The sequence below is a fragment of the Brachyhypopomus gauderio genome, chromosome 7 (genome assembly GCF_052324685.1).
Source record: "Brachyhypopomus gauderio isolate BG-103 chromosome 7, BGAUD_0.2, whole genome shotgun sequence".
NCBI classification, from domain to species: Eukaryota; Metazoa; Chordata; class Actinopteri; order Gymnotiformes; family Hypopomidae; genus Brachyhypopomus; species Brachyhypopomus gauderio.
This window is the reverse complement of record NC_135217.1, coordinates 19,202,862-19,225,093: the sequence shown is the minus strand read 5'-3', so window position 1 is coordinate 19,225,093 and position 22,232 is coordinate 19,202,862. Positions and strand designations below refer to the sequence as shown.

Genomic DNA, 22,232 nt, shown 5'->3' with positions numbered 1-22,232 from the left:
CCTGCCGCTTTGACGTGATATCGTGCTACGTTCACTGCACTCGGACGTTGGGAGATTCGCGCTGGTACACGTCAACTTGGCCACAACTTTTCTTTTAATTCGATGGCAATGCTTTCTTTGCCACCCCGGTAGATCCGCCCATGAGCGCCGTTTTTGTAAAGTGGAAGCATCTAGAAGCAAAAACATCTCAGCCATGAAGTAATGGTCCTTGCAAACTCACAAAGCATATCCACTGTGCTGTAGTGCATATCGCATAAACATCACATATGCTCTGTTATATCACTCATCACACTGTTTCGGACTGCCTCTGGGAGCAATACCAGCACAATAACTGTGTTTGACATTCATTCAGTGTTTAAACTTCATAAATCTACATTAATCATATGCGCATCAATTGTACAGGTAACCTGAACGGCTATACCGTCTGTAATCGTACACTTACCAATGTTTACAACCTTTTGTACCTAAAGTGCCGTGTAATTAGGGTTTGGTAAGAGGAGCTGGGATTTAAAAATGAATAAATTCATTAGTATTTTCAGCAAATTAATTGTTTTCTATTGGTAACCTACCAACTTTTCTTCAACATTTTCCACATTAAGAATCAAATTACACGTGTCCATAAACAGTGTAGCGGTCGGCAGTCACCTAGTGTTTTTATATATATAAAAAAAGAAAAGCTGTGCCCAAAAGGCAGTGCGATGCTGGGGCACGTACAGTGACGTTTGTGGCGCGTTCACTGTTCTAAACGGACCGTTGAAGATGACCGTTGAAAACTAACGAGGCTAATGGTTGAAGATGTTTCTGCCGTCAGTGAATAAGGCAACGCTTTATTATTTTAAAAGTGTCGACGCCGTAAAAAAAGAAAGGACACGAGCGTCTGAGCAGAAAACATGGATTATTCACCCATACTGCGCATTCAGGTAATTTTGGGCAACTTCGGTGTAGGACTAACGTCTACATTATGACTGGCAAGGTGGCTGAAATGTTAATGTCTGTTAATGTCTTGCTAAGGGTAGCTACGTCAGTTAGGCCTAATCAACGTGGCAGTTTTCAATTTATGCATAAATGTTTAAGATGATTGAAAATACATATAATTTTCGTATAGCTAGTGTTAACTGTGTTTTGTTTTAGCTAAGGCAAACTAGTTAACTAATGATCCTTTGCTCTCTTCCACCAGGAATTACTGGCTAGTTGCCATACTCCTTACAACATTCAGCAATATGGTTGTAATTCCTCTGAGTGTGAGCTTCTTCACAGTGGATGTTCTTTATAGTTATGCATGGATTGCATTCACTGTGATCAACGACTTGCTGTTTGTCACAGACCTCTGTCTTAACTTTCGCATTGGACTGACAAGTGAGGATTCAGAGGTATTAATTATCTTGGTTGCTATCAGTGGTGGACGAAGTACACCAATTATGTACTTGAGTAAAAGTACAGTTACCTCGCATTGAATATTACAAAAGTAAAAGTATTCACCTCAATTTTTTACTTGAGTAGAAATACAAAAGTATCTGCCTTCAAAAATACTTAAGTATTAAAAGTAAAAGTAAAAACCTTTTTTTCTTAGCGTCACATCAAAACCCCTAGGCCTACTCGATGAACAGGTGAACAGGAAACAGCGCCTTACATTTGCCTAGCAAACACATAATACACAAAACTAGCCTATATTATCCTCACAACATTCATTTCCAAACTTTATCCATATTAATAATTCACACTAGAAAGGTAGACAAGTAGACAAACCATTTAATATGAAAACATAATTCACCACCAAACAACAATAATTTCGAACCGGCCACTTCAGACCTAGCTTGGGGGACTTTTTCTGAGGTTATACGTTGTCCACCACATGGCGGGACAGGGAAGCTAGCAGCTCTAGCACCTAGAACTAGAACTATGTGCAGCCCAACCAACTGAACTCATAATATTAAACTTGGCAGAATAATTAATAATAATTAATATAATAATAATCAGGGTTGCCAACTCTCACGCAATGAGCAAAACACACGCATTTACTGTCTTTACCAGAGACTGTCTTCACACACCATACATCCAATTTCTCACACTGAAAAAAAATCTAGCTTATTTATCTCCGATCTACATCTATGATTCAATGAGTTGCTAGTTCGCTCTGGCACCAACCACTGGCGATCGAACAGGTAGAATTGAATAGTAATGTCAATGAGATGGTTTTTGTACCTAAACCTATATGCCACTTGTTTATACTTGTTGAAAAAAATTCAGATTTTAATTGGTAACTTTATTGGCACCTTCATTAGGTTTCATGACATACTTGATACCTTTCTTTAATTAATGCAAGTACCCCTGATCCTGATCCTATGTCTGATTATTTTCCTTCACAAGATGATTATTCTGGACCTGAAGAAAATAAAGAAACAATACATAAAAACATGGTTCTTTGTAGACTTACTGGCTGTTGTACCAGTAGATTACTGCCTTCTCATTGCTATGGTGAGCCCATTCTTATTATTATTGCATTCATTTAGTTTTTGCAGTTTACAGCAAACAATTAACATGTTAATTGCAAATTAATTAACAAATTAAGGTAGGTTAATACAAGTTACTGGAGACCAGGGCCGGCGCCACGGGGGGGCGAATGGGGGCGTTGCCCCCTCAGGCGAGGTGTCCCGCCCCCTCAATGTAAAAAATAAGACCCATTTATTTTACAACAATCGCTACATGGTGCCCCCTCGGCCGCTCGACAATCGTTACACGCACCCCCCCCCACCCCCGCTCAACAACTTACGTTCGCCCCCTCACTGTATATGTTCTGGCGCCGGCCCTGCTGGAGACTGATGCCCCTGGAAGCCCCTGGTTTAGGCTATTTGCATTTTATGGAAACCAGTGGCTGGCTTCACCTGTACGTAGTTCATTTGAGGGTGTTGATTTTTCTTCTCTTTCTTTTGTGTTCAGGAGTATGGTGCCATTGGTGCCAGTGGTCAGGGACTTGAAGGGATCAGAATAACACGTTTGATTAAACTGACAAGGTTGTTCAGCTTGTTAAAACTATTGAGAATTTCAAAATTTCTGCAATATGTCCGCCACTGGGAGGAGGTAAGTATATTTTTAGGCAGTCAATTAGACTAGCAGTTGCACAATTTAATACATAATCTAATTTGCAAGTAAATGTGAGCACTAGAGATTTTGAAAACATTTGTATCTGCCTAAAATTGAATACCTATCATGGTACAGTCCCTGACCCCTCCCTTTGAGTGTGTGTATGAATAGTATGTGTCTGTTCATGTCCATATATGTATTTTCGTTGGGTGTGGTTATGTGTGCATGTGTTCATTTGTTGCACCTGTCTTGTTATCGTAATGTATCACACTTGGGTCTTGTTAAGTTTAGGTATTTAAAGTGAGTCTATTTTGTGTTCTGTGCTGGTCTTTGTTTTGAGTCTATTCCCTGTTTCATTAGTCTGTTAATGTTCATTATAATTACAGTGCTACCACGCTATTTAAACAAAACATCTTGTAAAAAGCAATGCCTCATAATTTTGTGTGTTACAGCATGTATATGTGAAGCAGGAATCTCTGAACCCTGTGTATTATTTGGTGTTGTCAGGTCAATGGCTGGAATATAGGGGGGATTGCAACCTTCCTCAAATTCATGAACATGATTGTTATCATCATTTTGCTGTGCCACTGGAATGCCTGTATTCAATTCATGGTTGCTGTAGTCATGGACTTCCCTAAAAAGAGCTGGGTCACACTGGAGGGACTCATGGTGAGTAATGGTACAAGATGTCCAAGAGAAAAAGTGATTGTTTACCAGCATAAACTTATATCAGAGTACTGATGATGTAACTGATGCAGAGCGAGGAGGTGGACACAAACGCTGAGGAGAGCGAGATTTATTAATGGGAAATCCAAACTCGGGGTCATACAGGCAGGCTTGAGTCGAACCAGAAAGGCAGTCAGAACAACTAACAAAACCAAGACAAAGCGACATTAGCTAAACAGAACACAAAACCAACCGTAATGCAGACACACAAACGAACACGGGGCAATATGACAGAACAACAGAAACAAGGCGAGTACATCCAACAAAAATGAACCGCGACGCACAGGACCAAACACCAGGATTAGACAATGGTAAACGAGGAACACATAAAACTAACGAAAGGGCAGGGTTACAAAATTCAAGCAGAGACTAGGAACACACATGACTAACAAAACACGACTGAATGAAAGGAGAAGGAGGGGCTAATCGTAACAGATGAATTCTTAAGTAATTTATGAAATTGTGAAACTGATTTCCTGTTTCCTTGGGGTTAGGGTTAGTATAACCCTAGTATACTCACTTTAGTAGAACCAAGTATACTCAATTAGTAGAACTTATAAGACCCCTGTCTTATAAGTGGCAATCATTTAACATTGGATGCAGTATTCCATAGAGAATCCAAAGGATGACAAATAAGGACAGGTACAAGTGTGAAACATCTCAGTTTGACTATAGAATCACTTATTAACGAATCCTGTGTGATTTTACTAGAATAAACCCATGACGTATCGGTATTCCAAAAGCATGTTGCGAGCACTATGCCAAATGATGACCCTGAACTATGGCTTCAATGAATTCACAAAAGGTAAGCAGTAAGTAGTTACAATATTAATATATATTTTAAACTTTTAAAACATTTTAACAGGTTTGGATTAAATGCAGGGGGGAATTAATAGATTTATGTAAGTGTCCTGAAATCAGATCCTGTGAATGTGTCACTGCTTTATGTTTCAGAGTGGACAGAGCAGTGTGTGGTCATTATTAGCATGATGGTTGGCTCAGTGATATATACCTTTATTTTTGGTCGCATATTTGCACTAATGTCAAACTCCAGGATGAGTGAACTCATGTATGGTATAAAGGTGAGAATGGGCATTACTTTTAAATCTGGTTCACTGGTCAGTTTGTGTTTAAATCATAATTTCATCAAAATGCTAAACACAGATTGCTGAATACAACTAATGTCCAAGACATGTGTTAATATACCCTACATACTGAAGTTGTGGTGAATGTTTTATGTAGTGTAATGAAATGAAGGAGTTCATGAAACAAAGACAACTCCCCAGCTCCCTAAGGAACAAAGTTGTCCACCATCTTGAAAACAAATACTGGGGGAAATGGTTTGATGAAAAAGCCATTCTAAAGGAATTGTCTGAACCTCTTAGACAGGTACGTCAATCGATTTATTAATTAAAATGTGTTTAAGGTGCATTTATTATATATCTAAAGATCAAGTATCTGACCACACAGCTGTAATCACTTAAGTGTAGATTAAACATGTGATGACTGGGATAATATTGAATAAAACATCAGTGAGTGATCACTAGTGTGTGTGTGTGTGTGCGTGTGCGTGTTCTCATTGCAAATATGGGTAAATACGGAATACAAATTCTGAGTGGGGTGTAAATCACAATTGGCAAATTGGAAACTTAACGTAACTTCTTTCCAAATCTCTTTAGGACATTATCAGAATCACCTGTTCAAGTCTTAACATGCCATTTTTCAAAGACGCAGACCCATTGTTTACAATTGGCCTTCTGGAGGTGCTTGAGTTTGAAGTGTATGAGAAAGGAGACCTGATCATCCGTAGAGGGGCTTTTGGGGGCTGCATGTACTTCATTGATAGAGGCACTGTGGAGGTCAAAACTCCAGAATTCAGCAAAACCCTCACAGATGGAGCCTATTTTGGAGGTATTTCCAAATCTGGCAAGTATAGGTTTTCCATCATTCAGTATTCGTGAGTCAAGGCATGCAGAACAGCTCTCTGGATGAGTTGCAAAAGATCAAGATTATACCCCATATCCAGCTGCCTTGACTTTCAATTGCAAGTACTTACAAATCAGTTTTACTCCTGAATGTTGGGCTGTGCAGATCTCGCCATTTAAATAATTATGAGCCATCCAAATATTTGTTAATTATTTAAACACTCTTCTGTAAGTACAATTTTAATTGAATTTAATTGAGAAACTGTTCAGTGGATAAATATAATGTTAGAACAGTACTGGTTTAAACCAGAGTACACTACAGACATTTTTAAATAGACACTTAATAAATTCTAATTACATAATACATTGATCAGGAGTTCAGTTCTAAATATTAAATTATTAATGTGATGTTAAATGAATGACAAACTTTGAATTCATTTATGGTAATGAGAAATTTGGATATAATTTGCAAGTGAAAGAGTCCAGCCTGAAAGCTCATCACTTTCTCCCTTTGCTTTTTTTCACCTATTTCATTTATTTTCCTAGTGCTGGAAGAAGTGGCAAAGCAGTACGAATGTGACATTTGCCAGACGAAGGTTTCTTGCCTGCAAAAGTGGGATTAGTGTTATTTCCCCCAAATGTGTTTTGGTCTGAGTAAACGATATAATTGAGAATGCATTAATGCAAACTGAAAATGAAATGCTGGCTTAATTTGTTTTCACTGAACATGCATTCAGGAAGGATGCACCATGAGCAGCTAACGGTTTGACTTGGAACTTATCCAGATGTAATTTCACAGAGGAGGTGTGAGCAGTTCTAACTTTGGTTACAAAACAATTTAAACATGCTGCCTTCATTAAATTGGATCTATTATGCTCACTTTTAATCTTCATAACTTTGCCGACCGTCTACATACACAGAAAGCTGTATAACACACTAAAAGAAAGGGGAAAAAATGGAAAATATATAGGGTCCTCTTTAATAATGAATCTATAAATCATCATTCATTCAGAGCTGCTGGTACTGGTTTTCCTAATTACACTGTTCAGTAAACATGCCAATATTAGCCAGTTCTTAAACGTTTTGAATATATTTCATTTTCCACATGTGCTTTTTGCTTGGTCACAATGATCAAAATGTCTGTAGTGATGTCTGGATTTGGTGCAGGTTCTCTCTGGAAGTTGGTCAGGTGCATTATCGATGAAGAAGGCAGAGAATTCCCCACCTCATCACATCTCTGACATTATTTCATAGATGAGGGGAATATGGATGAATAACCTTCATTAACCTTCATTTTGGCTATGATATACTGTTTTAATCAATAGACGGAATCAGTTAAAAATATAAAATAAGCAATGTTCCTTTATTTGGCTGTCCACAGAGCTGTGCTTGGTGACCAGTATGAAAAAACACCCGGCTGACGTTGTGGCTTTGACCCTGTGCAGACTGTACTCCCTCTCTGTGGACAACTACAACGCAGTTCTGAGACACTTCCCTAAGATAAAATCCCAACTTCTAGCGGTCACACAGGAGAGACAGGACCAGCTTTCAGGTCTGTACCTAAAGACAGTTGGAAGGCCAGTTCTGGTAGGAAAAAGAAAGGAAGTGTCAGAACAACAAAAGATGACAATGGTGACAAATGTGTCAGACCTAAAGAGTTCAAACACAAATGTAGCTTTGAGGAATTATTTAATGAAATTAGACAATTATGTCAGGACAACATCTACAACTAATATTAAAGATTAAACAAATATATCCTACAACAGAAATAAGGAGACCTAACAAAGAACTGAAGAAACAAAATCAAGTATCTTAGAATTTGCTGAGGATATTCTAAAGCTAAAGAGTTTTTAAGATGACTTTTGAAGGCAAACCTAGACTTTGATCCTTCCTTTGAAGTTCAAATTCATCAGCACATAAGCCTTGTGATACAGTCAAACCCAGATCCATTGTTGCAAATTTCCTAAGTTACAAAACAAAAGAGGCTGATATCGAACTGTTTGGGTGTGAATAGGCCTCGAGAGAATCGCAACAAAATCACACTCAACCACAGCTACTGACCTGATATTCTCTAGTGACGCAGGTAGGTTCACGAGGCTAAAAGGGATCTGAATGATATCACATTTCAGTTACAGTTTTCAGCCAGGCTACATGTCTGTTACAAAGAAGGAACAAAGGTCTACAATTCGGTTGAAGAATTAGAGAAAGATATGGGAGAAAGTATTGACGATAGGTGCCACTAAGCCCACCGTTACCCTGATGAAGCAGATTATATATCTGTCCTGGCAAAAGATTAGCAAAAAAACTTCTCATGGGGCCTTCATCTGCACACTACCCACACAAAAAATTTCAGAAGTGCTCAGGTGCCCACATCTTAAAGAACTGTGAAATAATGTGCAGTGAAGTGGGTTAAAGCAGTGGCTGAGGCTTCAGATAATCAATGTCTGTACCACATTCAGGTTGGTTATCTAAATGTGAAATGTGTGCCATATTTTGTCAATTGTGATTTTTTACACCCCAATCGAAATTTGTCCTCCGCTTTTAACCCATCTGTGCAGTCAGAACACACACACACACACACTAGTGGTTACTAGTTACTAGCAGCAAAGGACATAATGACATTCATCCATTACATGGCACACACTTCCCTTCCAAGAAAAAAGGAAAAGGAAACCCTAGGCCTTCAATTATAATGTATATAGTAAAACATGATTGTAAAAATATATGATAGCTTTGTGATGTAAATTCATTATTGTCTTTTTTTCAGAGTCCTAGAAGTCCACAGCTGAAACTGAGGCTGATTCAAAACCTATTAAGCTACGCAGATTTAAATATAGGTTGTCCAAAGTCCAGCCAGCACCCTGAGTGTTGTTCTCTGCATGGATGGATTAGCAGGCCACATGAGGTCTATATTCTGTTTCTTCTGTAGAGGCAAAGCCACCTAACTAAAAGATCAGCAGTGTGTTACGATACTGGTCCTAAGCCTCCTGCATTTATCAGGCTAAACCAGACATGCAAAACAATCTCCCTGTATCCGACCCACAATATTTTTGAATGTTTTTGGTGAATTCTGTCTATTGTGCAGTATTCTGTTTACTTTATATATGTACAATTATTTGTGTTCTGTGATTGTCATCCAGTGCAAGATACAGGTTTATACATGGCCCATGTGGTCTTTATTTCGTACTGCTTGCTGCTGGATCTTATTGTGTCAAGTTATTTGTGGCCTATGTTCAGTGTTCACCCTGCACTTTAAGAATAACCTAATTATATATGATATAACAGATGTTCAAAAGTCGCAAAATACAAGTCCAAGTCAAGTCACACGTCAATACCAGGATAAGCTTAGGTACAGGAGATGGAAAATAACTATTTTATATATTACCTTGGTAGTACCTATTGTCTGCTGTCCCCCATATGTGCCACTTCCACGTATTGCGAATCTTCTGTGTCTCTTATTGCCAATACAGTAAAAACGTTGGTTTTAAATGACATTTAAGCTTTATTTTATCAAAAAAAATCACATTTGAAAACTATTTAAATATCAATAATTTTGCGTGCTCAAAAGTGCATAGAACGCATCACTTATTTTCGGTCATACTTAATTATTCTTAATACTACACATTGCACTTAGTGTCGATATGTTTTCAGGTGTCTTATGAAGTTTGATGTGGTGTTTCAGTGTCTTTAATTTGTTTCCCATATTTTTACACTTTGTAGCCTTCGGTTTTGTCCATGGATTTAAACTCCCTGTAGCCAAAGACTCCACGTGCGGTACTCGAATCGTCACCATGGTAACCTCGTTTGTTTACATTTAACGCTTCTCTCTGATTTCCCGCTCGCGGTAAACGACGTTGTGATAAGTCACGAGAAAAGGGGCTGCGTCCCAAATCACCGAAGTGAAAGTAAAGAATGATGGCAAAATGAATAAATAAAGAAAGTGTTTTTCTATAACTCGCATACAGCAACAGTTTAACGAGTCTGAGTCGAGAGTCATTGGGGATGAATTTCAAGTCAAGTCTGAAGTCTTTGTAGGCGACAAAGTACCTATCTCTGAAGTACAATAAACATTAAATAAATGAATAGACCTATTACACATTACTTGTTACAATTCTGTAGTGAACGACTAATTAATTTTTTATCCCGGTATATTCGTAATTTGAAATTACTTAATTAGTCTCCTGGAATTGGAATAATGATCTTATGTTGAAATATATTAGTCCAAAGAATCAATACATACACGCTATTGGTCCAACATGTTTTTATACAGCTTTAACAATTCTTACAAAATTTACTCTTTCGTCCGTTATTGTGATTACTAGTTTAATTAACTGCATTTTTTTCTGATTGTAATTCATCTACAGCGTTCAGTTATTGATCGAATCGGTCTGCTGGCTTCCCTGCTCGCCGTTGTGGTGGTGTCAGTTCCCTCCACTACCACACTTGTCGCTGTTGCTCACTACAAGGCTTCAGCGCGCCAAACTGACTCAAGTACGTATTCCTGCAGGCTGGATCAGCTCCAAATAGGAGGGACTAAACTCCAAACAGGTCGACCTTAACTCCAAATGGGCGTGGCCTTCTCTTAGATCAGTTGTTCATTTTTTTTGTGCTATAGTTAGTTACTTAAATCAGGATAGCATTTAGAAAAAAAACCTATGTTTTTGCTTTAGCGAACCGTACAATACTATTAAATATAAATACATTTAAATGGTGTACCTATTTTCTTGATGCTATGAAATGTTTGATTTTAAATGTAAGTAATAGTGTTATGCACAGCAAATGCAGAATGCCTACATGCACATAGTAATTGTTCGTTCTTGTGTAAAACCAAAAACTTAATGGGACCTTGCATTCAAATTAAATGCAAACCATAAATGTTCATTTATGAAAAGAGATGGGAGAGAACATTCCAGAGGGAATGACTACACAGCCTTGCAGAATAAGTCCCTCCTTGCATGGCACAACCGTCTCTAGTCTGCACAATGAAGAAAGAGGTAGGGTGGCATAAAGAACCATTTCTCAATAAAATGTTTTTGTTATACAAAAAGTTGATGACAATGCGTTTGTTGACTAATGTCCATAAATGCTATAAATCATTGGTTTCTGATGCATACCCATTGATCACGAGCTGAATTAATTAAAATGAATTTAAAATTAGTATTCTGCCTTCCTCCCGAAGACGGCCCCCACCGCCGGCGGTGCTGACGGATTTGATGAGGAATTAAATTTAAAGTTTAGTCGAAAACTAAACATGTAAACAGTTAACGTGAAATCTAAACAGAGTACTGATTACGATGCGGATTAAACCAGGATATAATCCACGAACTATTAGACGCGTTTAGTAAGTAAAATGGACATCGCGATCTGTAAAGCAGGGCTATGTGTTGAATTAACTCAATATAAAAGTGAACAATAGTTTTATTGTATCATCAGGATAACTGTGGTTTCGTTAATACAGCATGTTTACACATTCCTATGTCCCGGAAAACCCACCAAACTTCTCAAAGTTCTCCGAGTTCCGCCCTGCCTTCTAGAGAGTTGTCCCTCCCATTTGGAGTTATGCCACGCCCATTTGGAGTTATGCCACTCCCATTTGGAGGTTTTCCAGCCTGCAGTAATACCCTTCTCAACTGACTCGAGCTCATGGGGTTTGAGTGTTGTTGTGGTAAACTACAGGCTCGTTAACGGGGTACGATGGACGAAAGTGGATACGGGGAAAACCAAGGGATTATATCGAGTACTACAGGCGGAAAAGCAACTTTTTGTAAGGTAGAATGTGTTACCAAGTCGTGGATGATGGACTTTTTCTTCTTGTCTTTGTGTCGTTATTACAAAGAAAACAACACTGTGAAGTTCGGAAAGACTTTAAGAGCGTTTGAAGGTAAAGTAATCGACGGTAGCCGTTAGTCATATCAACACTCGTTACTGGCTCGCTGAGTTATTTTGATTAGTGAGATTGTTAACTGCTCTGAATAGCACATGACGATGGAAAGCTAAAACTAGTGGATGTGCCTTTTCTGACTCTAGCTAACGTACTAGACTCTATCCATAGTTAAGCAAGCTAACATAGCTAGCTAATTAATGGTAGGCCAACGCTAGCTGGCTGCTGCTGTTGATGATTATTAGCTAGCCGAGTTCCGCCGCACATACATGCATTTATAGACTCATAGACTAAGTTAGCTAACTGGCTAGTTCTGTCGTTTACAGTAATCCTACATGCCCGTGGAAGCATTTAGCCAACGCGGTCAAATTGTTCCTCCTCATTAACCGAACATCACATTGCTCACGGATGATAAAACTTTGATGTTTATCTAATTTTTTAATCTAGTAGAGGTAGACAACCGGTTAGACACAATGAATAAATGAACATTAGTTTCGGAACTAGTGTGAGTCAAGCGTGCACTGAGCCCGTTTGGCCTGTAGCTGTCGCGGCGGCGGTTTGCATTTCGCTTTCAACTAATGTCACGTTTTTTTTCCAGTGATTGTCGACGAAGAATGCCATCTGCAGGATGATCTGCAAACGAAGAGAACAATCTGTTGTTTTCTTTCCAGAATTATGGATGGGAAAAACTTGGGTAACTTGTTTAAGCAACACTGAATGCCCAAGTCACCCATATGTTGTCCACTTTCTACACTGTTATTCTTGTGACTTCTAACTGTGTTTTGTGATTCTCAGACGTGCGCTATGATCCTAATATCAAGGTTACTCCACTGATGTCGGCCATCTCGGTGTGGGAGTGTCTGAGGACTGCAGTGGCTGACCTTAGGCTGCATGATAACATCAGAAATCTCATATATGTTCAGGTGAGGTTCAGGAATCTTTATTGCACTGACTTTCTTGATCCCAGGAATGCAGGCATGTGTGTTTAATATGTCCAGGTAAACACTTATTCAGTGTTGCGTACAATTAACTTTTTCTTCATGTTTTGATGTCTGCTGAGATAAAAAGTTATTTACCTCCTGTACTTCCTGTCCCCTCCCTTGACCACTCTATGGTCACATTACTGGGGTTTGATGAACCAGGGCATGTATTGATAAGAATGGCAGATTTTTTGTATAAGCCAGAAATTTTAATGGGAGGGGTTGAGTTGAATTAAGTTTGTTAATTGAGTCCTGTTTGTGCTTTGTGTACTTCAGTGTGTGGGAGTGTGTTTGGAGATGGGGAAGGTGCAGCTCGCCACAGAGACGCTACAGTGGCTCGAAACAGAGACTGACTTACCCCAGGTATTCAGCGTTCTCTCAGCGCCGAAATTCAGCAACAACAAACACTGAAAGATTTACACACATTGTCTTATTGTTTTAAGGAATCCCATATTTTCTCTTACAGAAGCTGCAAAGAAAGCTGTCCACAGTTTTGAAGAAGTCCGACGCCTACGATAAGCTGCTGTTGCATTTCTCTTATAGCCGCCTGACTGAGAGTGTCAACATGTTCTTGGACACATTTCTTGAGGAACATCCATCTGACTTTTTGTACAAGGTACTATGGTAGGCAACTGACAATGTCTGAATGTGACCAAGGGAGGGCGATGTTGCTTAAGTCACCTTTGCAAGGAAGTCTTAAGAACTGAATGAACTGAATGGAAAAAGTTATTCATCAACAGTTTGTTAGGTTGATAAAAGGTGGTAGCCTTTTATGGTGTTTTTAAGTACTGTAATTATCTTTGCATGCAATAATAACTTATTATATTAATTTAATTAGTCTGCATCAAAAGTAGTCCAAATTCGTCAGGAGAGATCAGAAAGGGAAGAATCCTCACCAACCAGCCACACATCAAACGTTTCTGAAAAGTAGGTTAATTTTTCTAAATTTCTTCATTCTTCTTTGAACTTGTGAATATTCAAAATAACATTTTGTATTGTAGTAATTTTTCTGCTTTTTATTTTTATATTTTCTCACTAAAGAAATGAGGAAAATGTCATCTCGTCCAAGTTAAATATAAGGTGAGTGAAGCTTTATTCAAGTATCCCCAAATGTGTGTTTGTGGTAGGAAATTTGCAATGGATACACCAAACCAATTTTTATTTCTAGTTAGTAGTTTGATCCCCTCTTGGTTTATATAAAACACAGTTATTCATTGGGAAATGTGTTTATCTACTTCAGAAACATGTACCCTAAATTATTCAATTCAATTCTTATTCAAATAGTTCTGCTGAACCCAGAATTTCCTACTCCTCCACCCCCACCCATACACCTGTTTGTCTGAAGCTTATTCAGGTGTGAAGGATCATGTAGGGGCATTTTTCAGCAAATTGAAGTAACTTTTGTATGTTATGTCTCACAGACCCAAAAAGAAATTGTTCTCAACAAGATCTGTTCATCCATGGGATCCTGAGACTGCAAAGAAGTCCCTGTGTGTCCCTCGCAGAACGTCAAGATTAAGTGAGTCAGCTCACTACTGAAGTACCTGTCTGGCATCAGCGTGGCTGACGCAGCTCATCAGGCCAATGTGAATAGAAGGAAACAACTAGTTGAACATTTATAAAAGATCACAGATAGCTTGACTGCTTCATTGTTGTCCATTTACTATGTATTATTAAACAATTTCACCTTAATGGGCAGGCATATTACTAAAAATGATGAAATTATCATTAAATTATTTTTCAGTTATTAATAGTGCTGATGATTGTTTTGATCTCACTCAACTTAGAAGTGTCCAGGCTGAGTTTTAAAGATCCTTCACAAGAGCAGGATTTGGACAGTCGGAAACACAGAAAGGTGGGTCGCTACAGGGCTGCTGTGTGTCCAACACAATCTCTATTCTTTTGTGTATCTTATTCTGGAATGGATTAATTGCCATTTCTGGTTCCCTCTCTTGATGTTACACACTTGTGGCCAGCTGAAAGAATGTAGCATTGATTTAGAAGATGAACTCGAAAATGACCCTGTGTTTCAAATCTTCAGCCCTGCCCTTCTTAATTGGGCCTTAATGGCCCATACAGAAACATTTAAATGTCTATAGCCACACCTGCTTCTTGATTGGGCCTTAATGGCCCATACAGATACATTTAAACGTCTGTAGCCACACCATCAGGCTCAGTCTGCTTTCCTGGAGCCTAAAAAAGGCATTTGTGTGTGGTACTACAGAAAGTTGACCATATTGGCTTTCAATATAGAGGACAAAACATTTCACAGGTTTATTTATTAGACTTGGTTACAGGACCTATATGGCCAGATAATCTTATTCCTCTCCATTCAGCTGTTGCTTGAACTATTGATAAATCAAATGACAAATGAAATGGACAAAGTGCATACAATGTGTAACACTAGTGTATTATATGCGTGTGTGTATATACACAATTTGGCACAACACATGTTGGTTTGAAAAACACTCTCCGTCGTGACTGTAGCTTGCATGTGCTAAATGAAAATGAACACTTTCTTCTTTGATTTACAACTTTGATCTACCACCTGATTCACTTTCTGCTCCGCCCCCTGATGGGTGAAGAAAAATCTACAGAAAAGCCGCACCTCATTATAAGCCGCATGGTTCAAAGCATGGGGAAAAGTAGCGGCTTATAGTCCGGAAAATACAGTGTGTGTGTGTGTGTGTGTGTGTGTGTGTGTGTGTGTGTGTGTGTGTGTGTGTGTGTGTGTGTGTGTGTGTGTGTGTGTGTGTGTGTGTGTGTGTGTGTGTGTGTGTACACACCCCTCATTTGCACACACACAAAGAAGCTACATATGATATTCGGGAGTTACAATGATTATAACTTAGTGCATTGAGCACTGTAGTTTTGTCCTAACTAGATATTTAGACATAATACTGCTGTAATACTGCGAAGTCATGTGGTCAGAGGTGAACTTCGGTATAGCCAGTGTGTTTTTTTTATTTAAAATAATTAACACTCTTGAGCCAGTGTGGCTTTAGACATAGATAATGCTGTGCTGTTTGCTGTGATGGATAATTAAAGTGTAGCTCTTATATATGCACAAAAACGTAAATCGACAATATAATCTGTAGCGTCTTTATGCGCGGATAAAGGAGGGGAGTCAGAATTCGGCACAACACCGGCTGAAAGCCAAATTTGTCACACGTGAAATGCTACAGGCACCGTTCAGAAACTGATCAGTTCAGTTAAATGTATTCAGTTCAGTAGATATATGTGGCTTTTAGCTCGGTGCGGCTTATACAGCATATATATTTTTACTTTGTAGGTGCGGCTTATATTGAGGTGCACTCTATAGTCCAGAACGTGTGTGTGTGTGTGTGTGTGTGTGTGTGTGTGTGTGTGTGTGTGTGTGTGTGTGTGTGTGTGTGTGTGTGTGTGTGTGTGTGTGTGTGTGTGTGTGTGTGTGTGTGTGTATAAAACAAGATGGATATCTGCACTCCAGAAAGAAAATATACATGGACTGCACTCCCTCTCTATAACTTAGACAAAACAGTTCCCAAACAGGCAGGAGCACAAGTAGTGTATATCAACTGTAGAAAGCAAACCTCAACAAACTATATCCAAATGCCAGACATTTTAGGCATTTTAGAATTGCTGGCTGACACATTTTTAGGTCCAAAATGGGATGTAGTATCACCATAGCTTTAAACAACCAAACATTGTGGTAGTTTCACTTGTGTTTGTGCAGTTTAATGGTTGAGTGTTTGTTTCCTATAGATGTGGACTTATGAGGAGGACCAGAACCTAAAGGCTGGGGTGAAGACTTATGGTGAAGGGAAATGGGCTAAAATTCTGGAGGAGTTTGACTTTGGACATCGCACTAGTGTCATGCTGAAGGACCGGTGGAGAACCCTTAAGAAACACGGAAAAGTTTGAGGTGATCGGAACTCTTTCAAGTAAAAGCCCATGGCTGCCCTAGAGAATACATGGTGTAAAGTAAAGAGCAGAAAGGCTCAAGATGTTTGAACCGGTTCTGCTGTTCCACACCTGCTTATCCCGTCCTTCTATGACGCATAGTCAACATTGAGTAACATTTCAGGTTCCTGAAATACAGTTGCTTTGGTATTGTATCTCATGCTGGTGTGCCATTTGGAAACGAGCATTGGAAGGGAGATGTCTGCTTCCGTTTTTACTTTATCTACATTTGTGTAGATGTTTGTAAACAGCTAGAGGAATCGTGTGGTCATACCTTTAATATAAATTATTTCAAAATAACAAACCTGAGACCACAGATTAATTATTCATGTCGGTTTTGTTAATTTCCTGTATTCTTGCACCAGCAAACACGGACAGGCAAAGGTGGTGACCTCTGAACCATTAAAATGTGTTAGCAAAAACTCATAGTTAACTTGCTCTGTTATTGTTATTATTGTTATTATTATTATTATTATTATAAGAGGGGTTCCATGTTTATTCTTCCCTTTTAAAATAACTCAACCTGATTGTTCTTGTGATTGTCACTGCATTGTGGCTTCATATTGGCTAATTAGACCCATCATAAAGTGCTACTTTCCAAAATGTAACCCTAATATATGAACAGTAGTTAAATATGATATGCAGTTGTTTTTTTATTTTCACTATTCAGTGAGTGAGATTCTTAATTACATAAGTAAAATAAAAATTTTTGTTAAACATTTCAATCTCTTTATGGGCGAGTTAGTGTGTCAGTTCAAATCGTGTGTGCAGACTGTATACATGGAGTCTGTGGTTCAGATGAAGATGAAGCTGTGTACTTGTGGGCAGGAGCAGCGTGGCAGTCTCTGTACCCTTCTCCACGTCCCGCTGCACTGGGGCAGGCCCACCGCCTGCCACCGCGTCACCTCCGCCCTGCGGAGAGCACCATGCCGTTAGCCTGCACGGAGACTGCTGCACTCAGACCCCTGTGCCCCCTTACAACAAGGGGTCCTCAGGGTACAGGAAACATACCCTAACAGTCTTTGGCAGGGCGGGTCACACCTTTAGACCTTTAGGATTAAGGATATGTCATTTCCAGTGTTAAGGAACTTTAATACTAACGGAAATTGTATTACCAACGTATCTGTTTGCATAGCCAGTTGTTGCTATGGCAGTAATGAAATGAGGAAATTCAAAGAAAAATAACTGATTTACACTATTGGAACTTTAAAACCTCGTGGAATGAATGTGGTGATTTAAACATCTACATTGTCATATATAAACTGGTTCTTCCTAAAATCAGAAGCACTTCGCTTGCACAGCTGATGAAGGACCTCTATCTGAAATGTGTGCTACAATTTTTTATATCTCTATCTGTCTCTAAAATATTCTCTAATAGATCTTATGTAATCAGGTAGTCAAAATCACCTGTCTGCTGTGGCCCCATCTCCTTGGCATCCGCGGCTGTGGTTGCTGATGGCTGGAGGCTGGCAGGCCACACACACCACGAAGCCCTCTCTCAGGTACTGCATCCAGCGTGTGTGGAGCCGCTTCTCCGCCATACACTGTGCGGTCAGGGACTCCACCTTAAACTCCACACAAAACCTGAAGGGGGGAAAAGCTGAGGCTCTTCCTGCCGTCTCATGTCCCACACGGTGGCTGGGGGGGGTGGGGGGGGGGGGGGGGGTTTGGTATGCGGAGGCTTTGATCAAATGTAAATACATGTGGTTTGCTCAGGCTAGTTAAAGAATGAGGCGTGTTTTACAGATTTATCTATGAATAAAGTTCAGGATCAAAAGACCAGAGCGAGGTGTTAGTCAGTCTGGGACATTCACCCTTCATGACCACGTGAAACTTAAATAATAGGGTAGGATTCTTTATTTAATTTTCTGTAATGCCTTTCCTAATATAGCATGCTTCCAAGATATTTCTGAAACTTCTGAATGTAGCTGTCAAGTTGCATTAATTGTTTGTCTTTATCTGATTAACAGAAATACATACCTGGCTAGCATTTTTCAGGGCTTTAGAAATTAACTTTTTGTAAAGTGGTAAATGATTATAAAAATGCTAAATTTAAAAAGTAAACACTAAATGTAAAGAAAGCCCTTGATTGCTGCTGCTTAATTGGAACAGGTGGCTCAGAAATTAATACATTTTCATACAGCTTCAGTTGTTGTGGTTTGTTTTACATGGTGTGTGTGTGTGTGTTACGTGCTTCTGATGAATATACACAAAGTGTGTGCTTAGCTACAGAGGTACAAACCCCAAGTCCAGTGGAGATCCTGGTGAGCTGTGTGCTGCTCTGCCTTTACTGAACTCCAGTGCTGTTATCAGTGCCGGACCTGGAATTAGAAGCTCCAGCTGGAGTTTTCACTCACTGGAACTCACTGTGGAATGACAGTGTGTCTTGAAATGGAAAGGCACTGGGCTCAGGCAGGTACCTTGCGTGTGAGCGCAGGGGCGGCCCTGCCGGTCCTGGTACTCCATGCAGCCTGCCCTTTGCTCCAGGGCTGGACACGGCTGCCCGCTCTTCTGTGCCGGCCTCTCCACGCTGCGACTCCGAACACGGAAGGAGGGCCGGCAAGACCGGGCACAGCCGCTCCAGTGAGTCCATTCACTCACCACGCATGGCTGAGCTACACACACACACACACACACACACACACACACACACACACACGAGAAGGAGCATGTACATACACCTTGCCATAGAAGTTAGTTGCCTGTGTTTTCAATATTTAATATCACAAAGTGAGTTAGAGTTGAACTTCAGTTCAAATAGTTTGTTAGTTAATCTAAGGTATTGGGTCAGATTAAATATTTCCTTGATGTAACACACTCAGTGTCTTGAGGGCAGTTCACTGGACGCCTTGCTGGTTCCTGGGAGAACTAGTGTCTCTCGTTGTCTTGTGGGAAGTTTGGATTTCTTCGTATTAGTTATGAAGCCTTTGGCACGTATACCTACAGAGTGTTTTTTTAACAAGTCTGACCTGGATAATAAGAAAGTAATTGCAACCCTGGAGGTATGCATCACTTATGTGTTTGGTTTGTTCCATACTGGTGTACCTCAAACACATGAATATTTAAAATGCTGCCAAAATGTCCATGGCAATTTCACCATATAGTATCTCGAGTAAAACAAAAGGTAAAAATAAATACTTTCACACAGTCCCATATATGTAGCCATTCCAATTATATTAGTTGTCTAGGTATGATTCACATGCATGTTTCCTTGTTCTTCTGAGCAGTGTGAAAATAGTAAAACAAAAAAAAGATACTGTCCCCCAACTGTGTGAACCGAAACTCCCTTTAATTAACCAATTAATATATATATATATATAATATCACACACTTCACACAAAGTTCAAAGATTTCTCTTGAAGCTACAGGCCATTAAAGGTTATTATATTGTCTTATTTTATCTTATTTTATTTGTCTTCTTTATTTTTATCATCTTATTTTACTATTGTATTACCTTTTATTATCTGTTGTGCTATATGTACAGCGCTTTGTGACTATTGTCTGTGAAAAGCGCTTTATAAATAAAGCTTACTTATTAAAAGAATACTAAATGTAAATTTCAAAAGAAATTTCAACATTAGGCCAAAACACTTCATTATGCTTTGGATATAAAAATGTCCGAATTGGACAGTACTTCATTTGAAAAAGGATTTCAATATCTTTAATTCCACATTTTAGTCAAAGTCAAATATATTTATACAACAGCTGTTGTCACATTAGTCTAAGCCCCCAGTGAGCAAGCCAAAGGTGACGGTGGCAAAGAAAAACTCCCTAATTTAACAATTGGATGAACAGCAAATTTGTCTACAGATATTGCAAAGCACTGCTTACCCAAGCATTCGGTTGAATAGTCAAAGCAGCAATCCTTAACCCTCGCACAGATCTCATCGCAGTAACATATCCCATAAACACGGTCAATCCTCCAGTCCACCGATGAGCAGGTGAGATCACTCCCTTGGCAACACTTTCCTGAGCACCCCCCCTGTGCATAGTGGTACATCCCAAACACAGCCACAAGCAGCCAGACAGCCTGTTTCTCTGTCAACCCTCCCAAATTGCCCCAAATGGAAAGGAAGTCGAAGAAATGGCTCATGGTGCACTGCTAGTCTTACAAGTGTGTGTGTGTGTGTATGGTGTTCTATTCCCTGTGTCTTGTTTCCCCATACACGAAGGTCCTGTCACCTGCTTAGAGAGAGGCAGGATGACCCCAGCTGACTCGTTCCCTACTGCTGGAGTTCCCGTGGTCACACTACCTGTCTGTTTGTACAGTGAAACACATTTACAGACTCTAGCTAAAGAAAAGCTCCTTTCTGCAGTGGCTGTAGCAGGAACAGTATCTGCCCCGCCGAGATCTGTCCACAAAATCTCTCAGAACCTGCACCACCCGCTCCACACAGAACACCGAGGGAGGGACAAAGAGGTGGAGAATTCTTGGCTGAATGTGTAGGTGTGTGTGTGTGTGTGTGTGTGTGTGTGTGTGTGTGTGTGTGTGTGTGTGTGTGTGTGTGTGTGTGTGTGTGTGTGTGTGTGTGTGTGTGTGTGTGTGTGTGTGTGTGTGTTTGATCTCTCCCTCTTCCCCTTCTCTCTGCCCTGGTGCACAACATCAAACTGAGATTAGTGCCCTGCCATCTTCTGCTTGAAGAAGTCAGAGAAACAGGAAAAGGAATGTGAGAATCTGGCCCTGGACCCGACCAGGATCATCCACTCGTAAGACTACGCTGAAAACTAAAGCCAAATGGGCCGTAACTCTGGACAGTAGCAAAATGAGTGTTTCTTTGCTGTAAATTATTTGTTGTTTCTGATTTATCTAAATCTTTTAACCCATTAATGACATTTCTTCTTGGTAGTGAAAATTAGTTATGAGTGGCGGGGAGATCTGTACAGATTTGGTTATTCTCTGTTTTGCGTACTCAAAATAGCCACGTCTGTTCCAACGCAGAATGTTATCAACGCTGAATCTCTATAACCATTTGCTCTCATTTATAACTAATCTAACTCCATTTATATGAACAAAACTCTTCCAGCAGCTGTCAAATAGTGTCGGTTGAACAGAATCAGGTCAGTGATTGTGGTTTTAAACGTCATCCATATATTTGAGGAAATCCATCAGATAAGTGTGTTTAAGTGCACCCCACTTATAAACAATCATGACAGAAATGCCTGTAATGAAGATGAATGTATTGAAGTGGCCACTGGGTACATATGCAGAAGTGTGAGCTGTAAGAGTGTGTGTACATCGAGGACCCTGGGTGTTTTATCCAAGGTTAAGAGACGTCACTGAAAAGCATCGGTCATGTGTGCCCAGCTCGTGGATCTCGCATGAACGCTCTTGAGCTTTTACCTGCTGAGTTTGGGTGAACATATGATCTATTCCTTTCAGTTACTTGATTTTCACAGAGGAATAGGTGAACTATTTTAGACAAAGTAGTTAAGATATTATGAGGGGAAAAATAAAACAAAGGTTCCTTTGATCATGGTGTGAGAGTCCCTTCCAAGGACATTTTAGTGCAACAAGACCTCTGTGTGTAGTGTAGCCGGTATGCATCTAGAAGGGTTGAAAATGAAAAGTAAATATGAAATAACACATAAATGAGACAAACAGTCCAGAGTCAAACCCCATGACTCATCAACACAACTGGCAGGTCTGTGAAGTGTGTCGATCTCATAGTGTCTGCACTGAATGTAAATGTACACACC

General features: G+C 39.6%; 3 protein-coding genes across 9 annotated transcripts; 2 read left to right on the top strand and 1 right to left on the bottom strand.

Annotated features, from left to right (window-relative positions):
* Positions 1–683: 683 nt before the first annotated feature.
* LOC143519169 (potassium/sodium hyperpolarization-activated cyclic nucleotide-gated channel 2-like) lies at positions 684–10,344 on the top strand. 6 transcript variants are annotated; one of them, XM_077012318.1, is made up of 12 exons: positions 684–920; positions 1,178–1,370; positions 1,571–1,607; positions 2,368–2,475; positions 2,938–3,078; positions 3,589–3,750; positions 4,519–4,612; positions 4,762–4,889; positions 5,050–5,196; positions 5,487–5,733; positions 7,114–7,284; positions 8,500–10,344. In XM_077012318.1, the coding sequence occupies exons 4-12, from the start codon at positions 2,368–2,370 to the stop codon at positions 8,505–8,507; spliced, it is 1,206 nt and encodes a 401-aa protein (XP_076868433.1). In that variant the 5' UTR covers positions 684–920; positions 1,178–1,370; positions 1,571–1,607; the 3' UTR covers positions 8,508–10,344. The 6 variants fall into 6 exon arrangements, 5 of the variants coding, with proteins under 5 accessions (XP_076868433.1, XP_076868434.1, XP_076868430.1 ...); XM_077012319.1 differs by lacking the exon at positions 1,571–1,607 and having other exon boundaries at positions 1,178–1,356; XM_077012315.1 differs by lacking the exon at positions 1,571–1,607 and having other exon boundaries at positions 685–920; positions 8,500–10,340.
* Positions 10,345–11,145: 801 nt separating this feature from the next.
* Positions 11,146–17,254, top strand: terf1 (telomeric repeat binding factor (NIMA-interacting) 1). Its single transcript, XM_077012321.1, has 10 exons — positions 11,146–11,613; positions 12,212–12,307; positions 12,409–12,536; positions 12,870–12,956; positions 13,060–13,209; positions 13,432–13,520; positions 13,635–13,673; positions 14,015–14,112; positions 14,381–14,448; positions 16,338–17,254. Exons 1-10 carry the CDS (start codon positions 11,427–11,429, stop codon positions 16,494–16,496), a joined length of 1,101 nt encoding a protein of 366 aa, XP_076868436.1. The 5' UTR covers positions 11,146–11,426; the 3' UTR covers positions 16,497–17,254.
* On the bottom strand, positions 15,266–20,968 carry sbspon (somatomedin B and thrombospondin type 1 domain containing). 2 transcript variants are annotated; one of them, XM_077012322.1, is made up of 5 exons: positions 20,367–20,968; positions 18,956–19,150; positions 18,778–18,856; positions 17,943–18,173; positions 15,266–17,447 (listed from the first exon to the last, which is right to left on the bottom strand). In XM_077012322.1, the coding sequence occupies exons 1-5, from the start codon at positions 20,626–20,628 to the stop codon at positions 17,330–17,332; spliced, it is 885 nt and encodes a 294-aa protein (XP_076868437.1). In that variant the 5' UTR covers positions 20,629–20,968; the 3' UTR covers positions 15,266–17,329. The 2 variants fall into 2 exon arrangements, with proteins under 2 accessions (XP_076868437.1, XP_076868438.1); XM_077012323.1 differs by having other exon boundaries at positions 17,943–18,119; positions 20,367–20,967.
* Between the last annotated feature and the right edge of the window lie 1,264 nt (positions 20,969–22,232).

What these genes read in the sequence shown, in the direction of transcription:
- LOC143519169 (XM_077012315.1), top strand. Translation starts at nt 796, where the DNA reads ATGTTTCTGCCGTCAGTGAATAAGGCAACGCTTTATTATTTTAAAAGT. An exon ending in CACCCATACTGCGCATTCAG is followed by an intron (nt 921 to 1,177) that starts GTAATTTTGGGC and finishes CTCTTCCACCAG; the next exon opens with GAATTACTGGCTAGTTGCCA. An exon ending in ACTGCCTTCTCATTGCTATG is followed by an intron (nt 2,476 to 2,937) that starts GTGAGCCCATTC and finishes TTTTGTGTTCAG; the next exon opens with GAGTATGGTGCCATTGGTGC.
- sbspon (XM_077012322.1), bottom strand. Translation starts at nt 20,628, where the DNA reads ATGAGCCATTTCTTCGACTTCCTTTCCATTTGGGGCAATTTGGGAGGG. An exon ending in CCCCTGCGCTCACACGCAAG is followed by an intron (nt 18,857 to 18,955) that starts GTACCTGCCTGA and finishes TTCTAATTCCAG; the next exon opens with GTCCGGCACTGATAACAGCA. An exon ending in GGATCTCCACTGGACTTGGG is followed by an intron (nt 18,174 to 18,777) that starts GTTTGTACCTCT and finishes CACCCCCCCCAG; the next exon opens with CCACCGTGTGGGACATGAGA.
- terf1 (XM_077012321.1), top strand. Translation starts at nt 11,427, where the DNA reads ATGGACGAAAGTGGATACGGGGAAAACCAAGGGATTATATCGAGTACT. An exon ending in TATGGATGGGAAAAACTTGG is followed by an intron (nt 12,308 to 12,408) that starts GTAACTTGTTTA and finishes TGTGATTCTCAG; the next exon opens with ACGTGCGCTATGATCCTAAT. An exon ending in TCGCAGAACGTCAAGATTAA is followed by an intron (nt 14,113 to 14,380) that starts GTGAGTCAGCTC and finishes CACTCAACTTAG; the next exon opens with AAGTGTCCAGGCTGAGTTTT.